The 19,269-nt window shown below is 55.8% G+C and overlaps 1 protein-coding gene across 1 annotated transcript in view; it reads right to left on the reverse strand.

The window, feature by feature from the left end:
* LOC148136850 (uncharacterized) overlaps nucleotides 1–19,269 on the reverse strand; it is a gene marked incomplete at its 3' end in the record, with an annotated part of 264,129 nt that overhangs the window by 231,035 nt on the left and 13,825 nt on the right. Inside the window, exons 12-17 of the mRNA XM_087982832.1 lie at nucleotides 17,887–18,036; nucleotides 17,009–17,161; nucleotides 13,219–13,362; nucleotides 12,505–12,660; nucleotides 10,592–10,744; nucleotides 9,818–9,979 (exon numbers count right to left, since the gene is read on the reverse strand). Of these exons, the coding sequence (XP_087838958.1) occupies nucleotides 9,818–9,979; nucleotides 10,592–10,744; nucleotides 12,505–12,660; nucleotides 13,219–13,362; nucleotides 17,009–17,161; nucleotides 17,887–18,036 (918 nt within the window). The remainder of the gene's footprint in view (nucleotides 1–9,817; nucleotides 9,980–10,591; nucleotides 10,745–12,504; nucleotides 12,661–13,218; nucleotides 13,363–17,008; nucleotides 17,162–17,886; nucleotides 18,037–19,269) is intronic.

Genomic DNA, 19,269 nt, shown 5'->3' on the forward strand with positions numbered 1-19,269 from the left:
CTCTCACACACACAGGGACCACTCTCCTCTCACACACACACACACAGGGACCACTCTCCTCTCACACACACACAGGGACCACTCTCCTCTCACACACACACACACAGGGACCACTCTCCTCTCACACACACACACAAGGATCACTCTCCTCTCACACACACACACAGGGACCACTTTCCTCTCACACACACACACAAGGATCACTCTCCTCTCACACACACACACAGGGACCACTCTCCTCTCACACACACACACAAGGATCACTCTCCTCTCTCACACACACACAGGGACCACTCTCCTCTCACACACACAGGGACCACTCTCCTCTCACACACAGGGACCACTCTCCTCTCACACACACAGGGACCACTCTCCTCTCACACACAGGGACCACTCTCCTCTCTCACACACACACAGGGACCACTCTCCTCTCACACACACACAGGGATCACTCTCCTCTCACACACACAGGGACCACTCTTCTCTCACACACACACAGGGACCACTCTACTCTCTCACACACAGGGACCACTCTCCTCTCACACACACAAGGACCACTCTCCTCTCACACACACACAGGGACCACTCTCCTCTCACACACACACAGGGACCACTCTCCTCTCACACACACACAGGGACCACTCTCCTCTCACACACACACAGGGACCACTCTCCTCTCACACACACAGGGACCACTCTCCTCTCACACACACAGGGACCACTCTCCTCTCACACACACAGGGACCACTCTCCTCACACACACACAGGGACCACTCTCCTCTCACACACACACACACAGGGACCACTCTCCTCTCACACACACACACAGGGACCACTCTCCTCTCACACACACACACAGGGACCACTCTCCTCTCACACACACACAGGGACCACTCTCCTCTCACACACACACACAGGGACCACCCTCCTCTCACACACACACAAGGACCACTCTCCTCTCACACACACACACACAGGGGCCACTCTCCTCTCACACGCACAGGGACCACTCTCCTCTCACACACACACAGGGACCACACTCCTCTCACACACACGGGGACCACTCTCCTCTCACACACACACACAGGGACCACTCTCCTCTCACACACACAGGGACCACTCTCCTCTCACACACACACACAGGGACCACCCTCCTCTCACACACACAGACAGGGAACACTCCCTCTCTCACACACACAGGGACCACTCTCCGCTCACACACACACAGGGACCACTCTCCTCTCTCACACACACACACACAGGGACCACTCTCCTCTCACACACAGGGACCACTCTCCTCTCTCACACACACACACAGGGACACTCTCCTCTCACACACACACACAGGGACCACTCTCCTCTCACACACACAGGGACCACTCTCCTCTCACACACACACAGGGACCACTCTCCTCTCACACACACACACAGGGACCACTCTCCTCTCACACACAGGGACCACTCTCCTCTCTCACACACACACACAGGGACACTCTCCTCTCACACACACACACAGGGACCACTCTCCTCTCACACACACAGGGACCACTCTCCTCTCACACACACACAGGGACCACTCTCCTCTCACACACACACAGGGACCACTCTCCTCTCACACACACACAGGGACCACTCTCCTCTCATACACACACAGGGACCACTCTCCTCTCACACACACACACAGGGATCACTCTCCTCTCACACACACAGGGACCACTCTCCTCTCACACACACACAGGGACCACTCTCCTCTCACACACACACAGGGACCACTCTCCTCTCACACACACAGGGACCACTCTCCTCTCACACGCACACACAGGGACCACTCTCCTCTCACACACACACACAGGGACCACTCTCCTCTCACACACACAGGGACCACTCTCCTCTCACACACACAGGGACCACTCTCCTCTCACACACACACACAGGGACCACTCTCCTCTCACACACACACACAGGGACCACTCTCCTCTCTCACACACACAGGGAGCACTCTCCTCTCACACACACACACAGGGACCACTCTCCTCTCTCACACACACACAGGGACCACTCTCCTCTCACACACACAGGGACCACTCTCCTCTCACACACACACAGGGACCACTCTCCTCACACACACAGGGACCACTCTCCTCTCACACACACACAGGGACCACTCTCCTCTCACACACACAGGGACCACTCTCCTCTCACACACACACACAGGGACCACTCTCCTCTCTCACACACACAGGGACCACTCTCCTCTCACACACACAGGGACCACTCTCCTCTCACACACACAGGGACCACTCTCCTCTCACACACACACACAGGGACCACTCTCCTCTCTCACACACACAGGGACCACTCTCCTCTCACACACACACAGGGACCACTCTCCTCTCACACACACACACAGGGACCACCCTCCTCTCACACACACACAGGGACCACTCTCCTCTCACACACACACACACAGGGGCCACTCTCCTCTCACACACACACAGGGACCACTCTCCTCTCACACACACACAGGGACCACTCTCCTCTCTCACACACACAGGGACCACTCTCCTCTCACACACACACACAGGGACCACTCTCCTCTCACACACACAGGGACCACTCTCCTCTCTCACACACACAGGGACCACTCTCCTCTCACACACACACACAGGGACCACTCTCCTCTCTCACACACAGGGACCACTCTCCTCTCACACACACACAGGGACCACTCTCCTCTCACACACACACACAGGGACCACTCTCCTCTCTCACACACACAGGGACCACTCTCCTCTCACACACACACACAGGGACCACTCTCCTCTCACACACACAGGGACCACTCTCCTCTCTCACACACACAGGGACCACTCTCCTCTCACACACACACACAGGGACCACTCTCCTCTCACACACACAGGGACCACTCTCCTCTCACACACACACAGGGACCACTCTCCTCTCACACACACACACAGGGACCACTCTCCTCTCACACACACAGGGACCACTCTCCTCTCACACACACAGGGACCACTCTCCTCTCACACACACACACACAGGGACCACTCTCCTCTCACACACACACACAGGGACCACTCTCCTCTCACACACACACAGGGACCACTCTCCTCTCACACACACACACTGATCACTCTCCTCTCTCACACACACACAGGGACCACTCTCCTCTCACACACAGAGGGACCACTCTCCTCTCACACACACAGGGACCACTCTCCTCTCACACACACAGGGACCACTCTCCTCTCACACACACAGGGACCACTCTCCTCTCACACACACACACACAGGGACCACTCTCCTCTCACACACACACACAGGGACCACTCTCCTCTCACACACACATAGGGACCACTCTCCTCTCACACACACACACAGGGACCACTCGCCTCTCTCACACACACAGGGACCACCCTCCTCACACACACACAGGGACCACTCTCCTCTCACACACACACAGGGACCACTCTCCTCTCACACACACAGGGACCGCTCTCCTCTCACACACACAGGGACCACTCTCCTCTCACACACACAGGGACCACTCTCCTCTCACACACACACACACAGGGACCACTCTCCTCTCACACACACACAGGGACCACTCTCCTCTCACACACACACACACAGGGACCACTCTCCTCTCACACACACACACAAGGATCACTCTCCTCTCACACACACACACAGGGACCACTTTCCTCTCACACACACACACAAGGATCACTCTCCTCTCACACACACACACAGGGACCACTCTCCTCTCACACACACACACAAGGATCACTCTCCTCTCTCACACACACACAGGGACCACTCTCCTCTCACACACACACAGGGACCACTCTCCTCTCACACACACAGGGACCACTCTCCTCTCACACACACACACAGGGACCACTCTCCTCTCACACACACACACAAGGATCACTCTCCTCTCTCACACACACACAGGGACCACTCTCCTCTCAAACACACACACAAGGATCACTCTCCTCTCTCACACACACACAGGGACCACTCTCCTCTCACACACACACAGGGACCACTCTCCTCTCACACACACACACAGGGACCACTCTCCTCTCACACACACAGGGACCACTCTCCTCACACACACACACACAGGGGCCACTCGCCTCTCACACACACACAGGGACCACCCTCCTCTCACACACACAGGGATCACTCTCCTCTCACACACACACACAGGGATCACTCTCCTCTCACACACACAGGGACCACTCTCCTCTCACACACACAGGGACCACTCTCCTCTCTCACACACACAGGGACCACTCTCCTCTCTCACACACAGGGACCACTCTCCTCTCACACACACAGGGACCACTCTCCTCTCTCACACACACAGGGACCACTCTCCTCTCTCACACACACACAGGGACCACTCTCCTCTCACACACACAGGGACCACTCTCCTCACACACACACAGAGACCACTCTCCTCTCACACACACAGGGACCACTCTCCTCTCCCACACACACACAGGGACCACTCTCCTCTCACACACACACACAGGGACCACTCTCCTCTCACACACACACATAGGGACCACTCTCCTCTCACACACACACAGGGACCACTCTCCTCTCACACACACACACAGGGACCACTCTCCTCTCACACACACACAGGGACCACTCTCCTCTCACACACACACACAGGGACCACTCTCCTCTCACACACACACACAGGGACCACTCTCCTCTCACACACACACAGGGACCACTCTCCTCTCTCACACACAGGGACCACTCTCCTCTCACACACACACACAGGGACCACTCTCCTCTCACACACACAGGGACCACTCACCTCTCACACACACACAGGGACCACTCTCCTCTCACACACACACACAGGGACCACTCTCCTCTCACACAGGGACCACTCTCCTCTCACACACACAGGGACCACTCTCCTCTCACACACACACAGGGACCACTCTCCTCTCACACACACACAGGGACCACTCTCCTCTCTCACACACAGGGACCACTCTCCTCTCACACACACAGGGACCACTCTCCTCTCTCACACACACAGGGACCACTCTCCTGTCACACACACAGGGACCACTCTCCTCACACACACACAGAGACCACTCTCCTCTCACACCCACAGGGACCACTCTCCTCTCACACACACACACAGGGACCACTCTCCTCTCACACACACAGGGACCACTCTCCTCTCACACACACAGGGACCACTCTCCTCTCTCACACACAGGGACCACTCACCTCTCACACACACAGGGACCACTCTCCTCTCACACACACACACAGGGACCACTCTCCTCTCACACACACACAGGGACCACTCTCCTCTCACACACACAGGGACAACTCTCCTCTCACACACACACAGGGACCACTCTCCTCTCACACACACACACAGGGACCACTCTCCTCTCACACACACAGGGACCACTCTCCTCTCACACACACACAGGGACCACTCTCCTCTCACACACACACACAGGGACCACTCTCCTCTCACACACAGGGACCACTCTCCTCTCACACACACAGGGACCACTCTCCTCTCACACAAACACAGGGACCACTCTCCTCTCACACACACACAGGGACCACTCTCCTCTCACACACACACACAGGGACCACTCTCCTCTCACACACACACACAGGGATCACTCTCCTCTCTCACACACACACAGGGACCACTCTCCTCTCACACACACACACAGGGACCACTCTCCTCTCACACACACACACAGGGATCACTCTCCTCTCTCACACACACACAGGGACCACTCTCCTCTCACACACAGAGGGACCACTCTCCTCTCACACACACAGGGACCACTCTCCTCTCACACACACAGGGACCACTCTCCTCTCACACACACAGGGACCACTCTCCTCTCACACACACACACACACAGGGACCACTCTCCTCTCACACACACACACAGGGACCACTCTCCTCTCACACACACATAGGGACCACTCTCCTCTCACACACACACACAGGGACCACTCGCCTCTCTCACACACACAGGGACCACCCTCCTCTCACACACACAGGGATCACTATCCTCTCACACACACAGGGACCACTCTCCTCTCTCACACACACAGGGACCACTCTCCTCTCACACACACAGGGACCACTCTCCTCTCACACACAGGGACCACTCTCCTCTCACACACACAGGGACCACTCTCCTCTCACACACAGGGACCACTCTCCTCTCACACACACACACAGGGACCACTCGCCTCTCTCACACACACAGGGACCACCCTCCTCTCACACACACAGGGATCACTCTCCTCTCACACACACAGGGACCACTCTCCTCTCACACACACACACAGGGACCACTCTCCTCTCACACACACAGGGACCACTCTCCTCTCACACACACACACAGGGACCACTCTCCTCTCACACACACAGGGACCACTCCCCTCTCACACACACAGGGACCACTCGCCTCTCTCACACACACAGGGACCACCCTCCTCTCACACACACAGGGATCACTATCCTCTCACACACACAGGGACCACTCTCCTCTCTCACACACACAGGGACCACTCTCCTCTCACACACACAGGGACCACTCTCCTCTCACACACAGGGACCACTCTCCTCTCACACACACAGGGACCACTCTCCTCTCACACACAGGGACCACTCTCCTCTCACACACACACACAGGGACCACTCTCCTCTCACACACACAGGGACCACTCTCCTCTCACACACACAGATAGGGACCACTCTCCTCTCTCACACACACAGGGACCACTCTCCTCTCACACACACAGGGACCACTCTCCTCTCACACACAGGGACCACTCTCCTCTCACACACACAGGGACCACTCTCCTCTCACACAAACACAGGGACCACTCTCCTCTCACACACACACAGGGACCACTCTCCTCTCACACACACACACAGGGACCACTCTCCTCTCACACACACACACTGATCACTCTCCTCTCTCACACACACACAGGGACCACTCTCCTCTCACACACAGAGGGACCACTCTCCTCTCACACACACAGGGACCACTCTCCTCTCACACACACAGGGACCACTCTCCTCTCACACACACACACACAGGGACCACTCTCCTCTCACACACACACACAGGGACCACTCTCCTCTCACACACACATAGGGACCACTCTCCTCTCACACACACACACAGGGACCACTCGCCTCTCTCACACACACAGGGACCACCCTCCTCACACACACACAGGGACCACTCTCCTCTCACACACACACAGGGACCACTCTCCTCTCACACACACACACAGGGACCACTCTCCTCTCACACACACACAGGGACCACTCTCCTCTCACACACACACAGGGACCACTCTCTCACACACAGGGACCGCTCTCCTCTCACACACACAGGGACCACTCTCCTCTCACACACACAGGGACCACTCCCCTCTCACACACACAGGGACCACTCTCCTCTCACACACACACACAGGGACCACTCTCCTCTCACACACACACAGGGACCACTCTCCTCTCACACACACACACAGGGACCACTCTCCTCATACACACAGGGACCACTCTCCTCTCACACACACAGGGACCACTCTCCTCTCACACACACACACAGGGACCACTCTCCTCTCACACACACAGGGACCACTCTCCTCTCACACACACACACAGGGACCACTCTCCTCTCACACACACAGGGACCACTCTCCTCTCACACACACAGGGACCACTCTCCTCTCACACACACACACAGGGACCACTCTCCTCTCACACACACAGGGACCACTCTCCTCTCACACACACACACAGGGACCACTCTCCTCTCACACACACAGGGACCACTCCCCTCTCACACACACAGGGACCACTCTCCTCTCACACACACACACAGGGACCACTCTCCTCTCACACACACACAGGGACCACTCTCCTCTCACACACACACACAGGGACCACTCTCCTCACACACACAGGGACCACTCTCCTCTCACACACACAGGGACCACTCTCCTCTCACACACACACACAGGGACCACTCTCCTCTCACACACACAGGGACCACTCTCCTCTCACACATACACAGGGACCACTCTCCTCTCACACACACAGGGACCACTCTCCTCTCACACACACAGGGACCACTCTCCTCTCACACATACACAGGGACCACTCTCCTCTCACACACACACACAGGGACCACTCTCCTCTCACACACACACACAGGGACCACTCTCCTCTCACACACACAGGGACCACTCTCCTCTCACACACACACACAGGGACCACTCTCCTCTCTCACACACACAGGGACCACTCTCCTCTCTCACACACACAGGGAGCACTCTCCTCTCACACACACACACAGGGACCACTCTCCTCTCACACACACAGGGACCACTCTCCTCTCACACACACAGGGACCACTCTCCTCTCTCACATACACTCAGGGACCACACTCCACTCCCACACACACACACACACAGACCACTCTCCTCTCACACACACACAGGGACCACTCTCCTCTCACACACAGGGACCACTCTCCTCTCACACACACACAGGGACCACTCTCCTCTCACACACACAGGGACCACTCTCCTCTCACACACACAGGGACCACTCTCCTCTCACACACACACAGGGACCACTCTCCTCTCACACACAGGGACCACTCTCCTCTCACACACACACAGGGACCACTCTCCTTTCACACACACACAGGGACCACTCTCCTCTCACACACACAGGGACCACTCTCCTCTCACACACACAGGGACCACTCTCCTCTCACACACACACAGGGACCACTCTCCTCACACAGACAGGGACCACTCTCCTCTCACACACACACAGGGACCACTCTCCTCTCACACACACACAGGGACCACTCTCCTCTCACACACACACAGGGACCACTCTCCTCTCACACACACAGGGACCACTCTCCTCTCACACACACACAGGGACGACTCTCCTCACACACACAGGGACCACTCTCCTCTCACACACACACAGGGACCACTCTCCTCTCACACACACAGGGACCACTCTCCTCTCACACACACACACAGGGACCACTCTCCTCTCTCACACACACAGGGACCACTCTCCTCTCACACACACAGGGACCACTCTCCTCTCACACACACAGGGACCACTCTCCTCTCACACACACACAGGGACCACTCTCCTCTCACACACAAAGGGACCACTCTCCTCTCACACACACACAGGGACCACTCTCCTCTCACACACACAGGGACCACTCTCCTCTCACAGACAGGGACCACTCTCCTCTCACACACACACAGGGACCACTCTCCTCTCACACACACACACAGGGACCACTCTCCTCTCACACACACACACAGGGACCACTCTCCTCTCACACACACAGGGACCACTCTCCTCTCACACACACACAGGGACCACTCTCCTCTCACACACAGGGACCACTCTCCTCTCTCACACACACACACAGGGACCACTCCCCTCTCACACACACACAGGGACCACTCCCCTCTCACACACACACAGGGACCATTCTCCTCTCACACACACACACAGGGACCACTCTCCTCTCACACACACACAGGGACCACTCTCCTCTCTCACATACACTCAGGGACCACACTCCACTCCCACACACACCGGGAGCTAACCCCTCTCCCTCACTCACGGGCACCTCTCTCTTCCCTCACAGAACTGCACCTCTCTCGTACACTCTCCTCTTTGAGAGATGAGTTCTCCCTCTCTTACCTCGCCTCTGGACCCCATAGACGCAGCGTTTGCCGCAGTTCCCGACGTTACAGCACTGCTTCCACCTTGCGCAGTCTTCGTCTACCTCACACTCCTCGGCATCGTCCCGGTCACAGATATGTCGCATCTGGAATGGTTTGGGACACTCTGCGTCTCGCTTTCCTGTTATCGGGTCAGATCAGAATTCAGTGAGAGGCCGGATGGAAATTCAGCACCGCCCTGGTTATACGGAGTAGGGGATGATCCAGGGAAAAACAAGGGGAAGCCTGGAGACAAAGGGGTAGATTGGGTATGGCAGTGTGACAATGAGGAGGGAGGGTTTCACACTGGTTTCCATTCTGACTTGGCCAAACATGACAGCTCAGTGAGTAAGGTGAAATGGGAGATGGGGGGAGCTGGGACTGGGGGAAATGGGAATGGGGAATACAGAGAGGGTGGCAAATGGGTGTCAGTTTTGTGAGCAGCACCTTCCAATGGGTACAAGCTGATGACGACAGGATTGGGCAGACTGGGGCTGGCTTTCCAATGGGATATAGTAGACTGGGGGAGACTCGCTCCCATTGGGAATGATCCTGAAATGGCTCTGGATGAGCTGGGACCTGGGATGGAGTCTCCTACTGAGAGGGGACACCCTCAAACTGAATACTCCAACTGCAGGGGGCAGGGAGATTGGGTTCCTGGGACAGAGAGGGGTCTCTGCCTCAGACAGATTGTCTCCACCAGGCGTGTGCAGTGTTTGCTAAAGGGGGGGATGGGAGGGTCAGTCATCCTCACCGTGTTTGTGATACCGATGGACACATCTCTTCCCACATCCGGCCTCACAGCACGAGAGCCACAGATCACAGTCATCGTCATTTGTACATTCCTGGCCGTAGTTAACATTGCACATCGGGGTAAGGCGCCTGGCATCTGGGCAGCTCCCATTCTCTGGAGAGCAGAAGGAAAGGGAAAAGACTGGGTTAAAGCTCAGTCAGAGTCTCAGGTTAAACACCTCCGGATGGACAGGATGGAAACTGAGCAAGTCTCTCTCAGTCTACATGGTCCCCAACGATCATAAACACAGCAAAGTGTAAAGAATACATCTCTCCTTATTGTTTTAACCTGGAAGGAAAGCTCCCTCTACACTGTCCCCATCAAACACTCCCAGGACAGGGACAGCATGGGGTTAGATACAGAGGAAATCTCCCTCTACACTGTCCCCATCAAACACTCCCAGGGCAGGGACAGCATGGGGTTAGATACAGAGGAAACCTCCCTCTACACTGTCCCCATCAAACACTCCCAGGACAGGGACAGTATGGGGTAAGATACAGAGGAAATCTCCCTCTACACTGACCCAATCAAACACTCCCAGGAGAGGGACAGCATGGGGTTAGATACTGAGGAAATCTCTCTCTACACTGTCCCCATCAAACACTCCCAGGACAGGGACAGCATGGGGTTAGATACAGAGGAAACCTCCCTCTACACTGTCCCCATCAAACACTCCCAGGGCAGGGACAGCATGGGGTAAGATACTGAGGAAATCTCCCTCTACACTGTCCCCATCAAACACTCCCAGGACAGGGACAGCATGGGGTAAGATACAGGCGAAACCTCCCTCTACACTGTCCCCATCAAACACTCCCAGGAGTGGGACAGCATGGGGTAAGATACAGGGGAAACCTCCCTCTACACTGTCCCCATCAAACACTCCCAGGACAGGGACAGCATGGGGTTAGATACAGGGGAAACCTCCCTCTACACTGTCCCCATCAAACACTCCCAGGACAGGGACAGCATGGGGTTAGATACAGGGGAAATCTCCCTCTACACTGACCGCATCAAACACTCCCAGGACAGGGACAGCATGGGGTTAGATACAGGCGAAACCTCCCTCTACACTGTCCCCATCAAACACTCCCAGGACAGGGACAGCATGGGGTTAGATACAGGGGAAATCTCCCTCTACACTGACCGCATCAAACACTCCCAGGACAGGGACAGCATGGGGTTAGATACAGGGGAAATCTCCCTCTACACTGACCGCATCAAACACTCCCAGGACAGGGACAGCATGGGGTTAGATACAGGCGAAACCTCCCTCTACACTGTCCCCATCAAACACTCCCAGGAGTGGGACAGCATGGGGTAAGATACAGGGGAAACCTCCCTCTACACTGTCCCCATCAAACACTCTCAGGACAGGGACAGCACGGGGTTAGATACAGGGGAAATCTCCCTCTACACTGACCCCATCAAACACTCCCAGGACAGGGACAGCATGGGGTTAGATACTGAGGAAATCTCCCTCTACACTGTCCCCATCAAACATTCCCAGGACAGGGACAGCATGGGGTAAGATACAGGGGAAACCTCCCTCTACACTGACCGCATCAAACACTCCCAGGACAGGGACAGCATGGGGTTAGATACAGAGGAAATCTCCCTCTACACTGTCCCCATCAAACATTCCCAGGACAGGGACAGCATGGGGTTAGATACAGAGGAAACCTCCCTCTACACTGACCGCATCAAACACTCCCATGGGAAGGACAGCATGGGGTAAGATACAGAGGAAAGCTCCCTCTACACTGACCCAATCAAACACTCCCATCACTGGGTTATATATAGATGTCATGCTCCCCTATCCAGTGTCCCCCCATAACATCCCCCCACCCCACAACCATCACCAGATGACCCCTTACCTCCTTTGAAGAATCGGAAAACGCATCTTTTTCCACAGCCAGCGTCACAGCACATTTGCCAATGGTCACAGTCAGCATCTGCCTCACACTCATCTCCCAACGTCATGTTACAGACCTTGCCCAGGGTACGGCTGTGTGGGCACTGTGACTCTCCCTCTGTGTGGGCATAGATAATGAGACATTATTACAGAGCCTGATCTGAGCATACCACCCTCCTTTACAGACACAGGCCTCCAGACTCCTCCAAAGTCAAATCCAGGGACAATAACTCACTGCACCCACCGTCCAACCACCTCCCCATTACCACCCAAAGCCACACCACCTCCTTCTCCATCCCTGGTTAGAGCTGGGCTCACAGACAGTGCTCCATTGCCTCCAGTGTGCTGGCGGAGGGAGCGAGGCCTCCTCCTGTAATCCCACCTCAGTGAGAGCAGAGGGTCACAGGCTTGGCCATTTCCATCAGAGAGAGAGAGAGAGTGTGAGAGTGAGAGTGTGAGTGTGAGAGTGAGAGAGTGTCAGTATGAGAGAGAGTGTGAGTGTGTTTGAGTGTGTGTGTGTGTGTGTGTATATGTGCGTGTGTGTCTGTCTATATGAGTGTGTGTGTGTGTGTGTGTGTATATGTGAGTGTGAGAGTGAGAGGGGGTTTCTCAGTGCAGTGATACCACATTGTCCATGGGAAGACCCTCTGATGGTCTGGCTTCACACTGTCCTTACTGTGCAGTGAGCTGCTGTAAACACATTTCCTCCCAGAGCCCATGTCGCAGCATTGTTCCCAGCTCCCGCAGTCCTCATCTGTCACACACGACACATTCGAATGCCTCTTCACCCGGGATGGATCAGGGCACTCTCCTTCCTCATCTACAACACAACAACATGGAGATTACAGGAGGAGGGAAATGGGGCATATCAGCCAGAAACATATTGGCAGTATTGTCAGTGGGTCAGTGTTGAGGCAGTAGGCTCCGTTGGAGGGTCAGTGCTGAGGGAAAGGCGCGGACAAAAGGTCAGTGCTGAGGGAGTGGCAATGCTGGGTGATCAGTGCTGCGGTAACAAAACCGGAGGGCAGGTCTAGGCTGAGGGAGCAGGAACTGGTGGAGGGTCAGTGCTGAGGGAGGGGGCACTGACGGAGGGTCAGTGCTGAGGGAGCAGGCATTGTCAGAGGGTCAGTGCTGAGGGCGCAGGCACTGACGGAGGGTCATTGCTGAGGGAGCAGGCAGTGCCGGAGGGTCAGTGCTGAGGGCGCAGGCACTGTCGGAGGGTCACTGCTGAGGGAGCAGGCACTGTCAGAGGGTCAGTGCTGAGGGAGCAGGCACTGTCGGAGGGTCAGTGCTGAGGGAGCAGGCACTGTCAGAGGGTCAGTGCTGAGGGAGCAGGCACTGTCGGAGGGTCAGTGCTGAGGGAGCAGGCACTGTCGGAGGGTCAGGGCTGAGGGAGCAGGCACTGTCTGAGGGTCATTGCTGAGGGAGCAGGCACTGTCAGAGGGTCAGTGCTGAGGGAGTGGGCACTGTCGGAGGGTCAGTGCTGAGGGAGCAGGCACTGTCAGAGGGTCAGTGCTGAGGGAGTAGGCACTGTCGGAGGGTCAGTGCTGAGGGAGCAGGCACTGAGGGAGGGTGAGTGCTGAGGGAGCAGGCACTGTCAGAGGGTCAGTGCTGAGGGAGCAGGCACTGTCTGAGGGTCATTGCTGAGGGAGCAGGCACTGTCAGAGGGTCAGTGCTGAGGGAGTGGGCACTGTCGGAGGGTCAGTGCTGAGGGAGCAGGCACTGTCAGAGGGTCAGTGCTGAGGGAGTAGGCACTGTCGGAGGGTCAGTGCTGAGGGAGCAGGCACTGAGGGAGGGTCAGTGCTGAGGGAGTGGGCACTGTCGGAGGGTCAGTGCTGAGGGAGCAGGCACTGTCAGAGGGTCAGTGCTGAGGGAGTGGGTACTGTCGGAGGGTCAGGGCTGAGGGAGCAGGCACTGTCTGAGGGTCAGTGCTGAGGGAGTGGGCACTGTCGGAGGGTCAGGGCTGAGGGAGCAGGCACTGTCTGAGGGTCAGTGCTGAGGGAGCAGGCAGTGTCGGAGGGTTCGTGCTGAGGGAGCAGGCTTTCTCAGAGGGTCAGTGCTGAGGGAGCAGGCCCTGACGGAGGGTCAGTGCTGAAGGAGCAGGCACTGACAGAGGGTCAGTGCTGAGGGAATGGGCACTGTCAGAGGGTCAGTGCTGAGGGAGCAGGTACTGTCGGAGGGTCAGGGCTGAGGGAGCAGGCACTGACGGAGTGTCAGTGTTGAGGGAGCAGGCACTGTCAGAGGGTCAGGGCTGATGGAGTGGGCACTGTCGGAGGGTCAGTGCTGAGGGAGCAGGCCCTGACGGAGGGTCGGTGCTGAGGGAGCAGACACTGACGGAGGGTCAGTGTAAGGGAGCAGGCACTGTCGGAGGGTCACTGCTGAGGGAGCAGGCACTGTCGGAGCGTCAGTGCTGGGGAAGGACATTAATATCTTTCTGGATTAGTGGTGCTGGAAGAGCACAGCAATTCAGGCAGCATCCCAGGACAGGCAAAATCGACGTTTCGGGCAAAAGCCCTTCATCAGGAATAAAGGCAGAGAGCCTGAAGCGTGGAGAGATAAGCTAGAGGAGGGTGAGGGTGGGGAGAGAGTAGCATAGAGTACAATAGGTCAGTGGGGAAGGAGATGAAGGTGATAGGTCAGGGAGGAGAGGGTGGAGTGGATAAGTGGAAAAGGAGCTGGGCAGGTCGGACAAGTCCGGACAAGTCAGGGGATCGAGTTGCTGGAGGTTAGAAACTAGGATGAGGTGGGGGAAGGGGAAATGAGGAAACTGTTGAAATCCACATTGATGCCCTGGGGTTGAAGTGTTCCGAGGTGGAAGATGAGGCGTTCTTCCTCCAGGCGTCTGGTGGTGAGGGAGCAGCGGTGGAGGAGGCCCAGCACCTCCATATCCTCGGCAGAGTGGGAGGGGGAGTTGAAATGTTGAGCCACGGGGCGGTTTGGTTGATTGGTGCGGGTGTCTCGGAGATGTTCCCTAAAGCGCTCTGCTAGGAGGCGCCCAGTCTCCCCAATGTAGAGGAGACCGCATCGGGAGCAACGGATAAAATAGATGATATTAGTGGATGTGCAGGTAAAACTTTGATGAATGTGGAAGGCTCCTTTAGGGCCTTGGATGGAGGTGAGGGAGGAGGTGTGGGCACAGGTTTTACAGTTCCTGCGGTGGCAGGGGAAAGTGCCAGGATGGGAGGGTGGGTCGTAGGGGGGCGTGGACCTGACCAGGTAGTCACGGAGGGAACGGTCTTTGCGGAAGGTGGAGAGGGGTGGGGAGGGAAATATATCCCTGGTGGTGGGGTCTGTTTGGAGGTGGCGGAAATGTCGGCGGATGATTTTCTGTCTATCTCTATTTCTCCCTCTCGGTCTCTCTCACCAATTCCATCTTGCTGGAATGAAGAATGAAGAATACCTTTTACACTGTGTTCCTGGATTCCTCTACTCCACGACATGTGAAAATAAAATAGAAATCTAAACCTAAGTCTCGTCTGTGTAACGTCTCGAGTTGTTTGGACTCCTTCATCCTCCGCTACTCTCTGGTTTGAACACACCATCTGTCCAATCATATTTCCCACCAGCCGCTCTCCGAGTCCTTCCATGTCCCTTTCTATGTCCCTCTCTCATTCCTCCGTCATGTCACCCAGAGTCTGTCTGCCTCATTCCTCCCCTCACTCCGTCTCATTCTTCCCTCGCCTCTCTACCTCAATCTCTTTCCTCCCTAACCGTCCCCTCTCTCTCTTTGATTGTCTCTCCCATTCTCACGGTCCCTCTCTCTCTCACACACACACTCTCTCACTCACACACACACACACACTCTCTCACTCACACACACACACACAAACACACACACTCACACACGCACACACACACTCAGACACACACACTCACACACACAAACTCACGCAGACACAAACACACACACACACTCACACACACACTCACACACACACACACTCTCACACACAGACACAAACACACACACACTCACACACACTCTCACACACACACACACACTCACACACAGACACAAATACACACACACACAGCCACACAATATCCATCTCTCTCTCTCTCTGTCCAATCTTCCCAGTGCCCCCTCCTCTCTCTGTCTCTCTCTCTCTATCTCTGTGTCCCATTCTCCTGGTTCCCTTTGCTCTCTCTCTCTCTCTCTGTCTCTCCCATCTGCCCAGTGCCCCCTCCTCTCTCTGTCTTTCCCTCTGTCTCTCTCTCTCTCTCTCTCTCGCTGTGTCCCATTCTCCTGGTTCCCTTTGCTCTCTCTCTCTCCCTCTCTCTGGCCCATCTTCCCAGTGACCCTTCCTCTCTCTGTCTCTCTGTCTCTCTCTCTCTGTGTCCCATTCTCCTCGTCCCCTTTGCTCTCTCTGTCCCATCTTCCCAGTGCCCCCTCCTCTCTCTGTCACTCTCTCTCTCTCTGTTGCTCTCCACAACATCTCCCTCACAGTGTCATCCCCACAACGTACCATCATCCATGAAGCTGGGGATACAGATATTTCCACATTTGCTCTCACAGCAGCTCTGCCAGGCATCACAGTCTTCATCTCCGCTGCAACGATCTCCGAGTTTCAGGTCACACATGGGCTCCAGGCGGTGGGGAGCAGGACAGGTATCATCACCTGGACAACACAGAGACAGTATGGATACGGTTGTACGGAAACACACAACTCCCTTGGATCTGCTCGAGTGAGACACGAGGGACTCCCACGGCTCTTCCATCACTGACAGACCAGCTCCACAGCCCCGGGATTCAGGAAGCCTCAGGTATTTAGGCAATTCCAGGTGAATCTCCGAATACCACCCGCTCACATCCCCCTATGCCGCGGACGCGCGCACACAGACACACACACATAGAAACACACACACATAGACAGACACACACACACACCCCACCCACACTCACACACATACACACACACACCCACACACAGACACACACTCTCTCACACACACACACATACACCCACACACAGACACACACACACACCAACACACACACACAGCAACACACACACACACACACACACAGGCACACACACACAGGCACACACCCACAGGCACACACCCACACGCCCACATACACACACACACAGAGACAGACACACACATAGACACACACACACACACAAAGACTCATACATGCACACACGCAGACTCACACATACAGACACACATACACACACACACACACACCCACACACACCCACACGCCCACACACTCACCCACACACACACCCACACTGATACCCAGACACACACACCCAGCTCCCTGCCACCACACTGCCATGTACTGTAATCACCACACCATAGTCTCTGATCAAACAAAGACACACTGATCACTTACGGCTCATGAGGAAACGAGGTACACATCTCTTTCCACAGGTGGCATCGCAGCATGATGACCAGGCATGGCAGTCAGTGTCATTCTGACACACGTCTCCCAACTTCATCTCACAGAATGGGTCCAAGCGGGTGGAGGCAGGGCACTGGGTCGCTGGAAGGAACAAACTGACAGTCACATCAGGACATATGGAGAGGATCACACTCCCACAGGACAGGGACAGCATGGGGTTAGATACAGGGTAAAGGTCTCTCTACACCAACCCCCCGATCAAACACTCCCAGGGACTGGGACAGCATGGGGTTAGATACAGAGTAAAGGTCTCTCTACACCATCCCTCCGATCAAACACTCCCAGGGACAGGGACAGCATGGGGTTAGATACAGAGTAAAGGTCTCTCTACACCATCCCCCTGCTCAAACACTCCCACAGGACAGGGACAGCATGGGGTTTGATACAGAGTAAAGGTCTCTCTACACCATCCCCCCGATCAAACACTCCCAGGGACAGGGACAGCATGGGGTAAGATACAGAGTAAAGCTCCCCCTACACAATCCCCCTGATCAAACACTCCCAGGGACAGGGACAGCATGGGGTTAGATACAGAGTAAAGGTCTCTCTACACCATCCCCCCGATCAAACATTCCCAGGGACAGGGACAGCATGGGGTTAGATACAGAGTAAAGCTCCCTCGACACCATCCCCCTGCTCAAACACTCCCACAGGACAGGGATAGCATGGGGTTAGATACAGAGTAAAGGTCCCTCTACACCACCCCCCGATCAAACACTCCCAGGGACAGGGACAGCATGGGGTTAGATACAGAGTAAAGGTCTCTCTACACCATCCACCCGATCAAACACTCCCAGGGACAGGGACAGCATGCGGTTAGATACAGAGTAAAGCTCCCTCTACACAATCCCCCCGATCAAACACTCCCACGGACAGGGACAGCATGGGGTTAGATACAGAGTAAAGCTCCCTCTACACAATCCCCCTGATCAAACACTCCCAGGGACAGGGACAGCATGGGGTTAGATACAGAGTAAAGGTCTCCCTACACCATCTCCCCGATCAAACACTCCCACGGACAGGGACAGCATGTGGTTAGTAACAGAGTAAAGGTCTCCCGACACCATCCTCCCGATCAAACACTCCCACGGACAGGGACAGCATGGGGTTTGATACAGAGTAAAGGTCTCTCTACACCATCCCCCCGATCAAACACTCCCAGGGACAGGGACAGCATGGGGTAAGATACAGAGTAAAGCTCCCCCTACACAATCCCCCTGATCAAACACTCCCAGGGACAGGGACAGCATGGGGTTAGATACAGAGTAAAGGTCTCTCTACACCATCCCCCCGATCAAACACTCCCACAGGACA

Source organism: Chiloscyllium plagiosum, unplaced genomic scaffold (genome assembly GCF_037043375.1).
Source record: "Chiloscyllium plagiosum isolate Xiang-an unplaced genomic scaffold, Cpla_swu_hap1 HiC_scaffold_44, whole genome shotgun sequence".
In the NCBI taxonomy this organism is placed as follows: Eukaryota; Metazoa; Chordata; class Chondrichthyes; order Orectolobiformes; family Hemiscylliidae; genus Chiloscyllium; species Chiloscyllium plagiosum.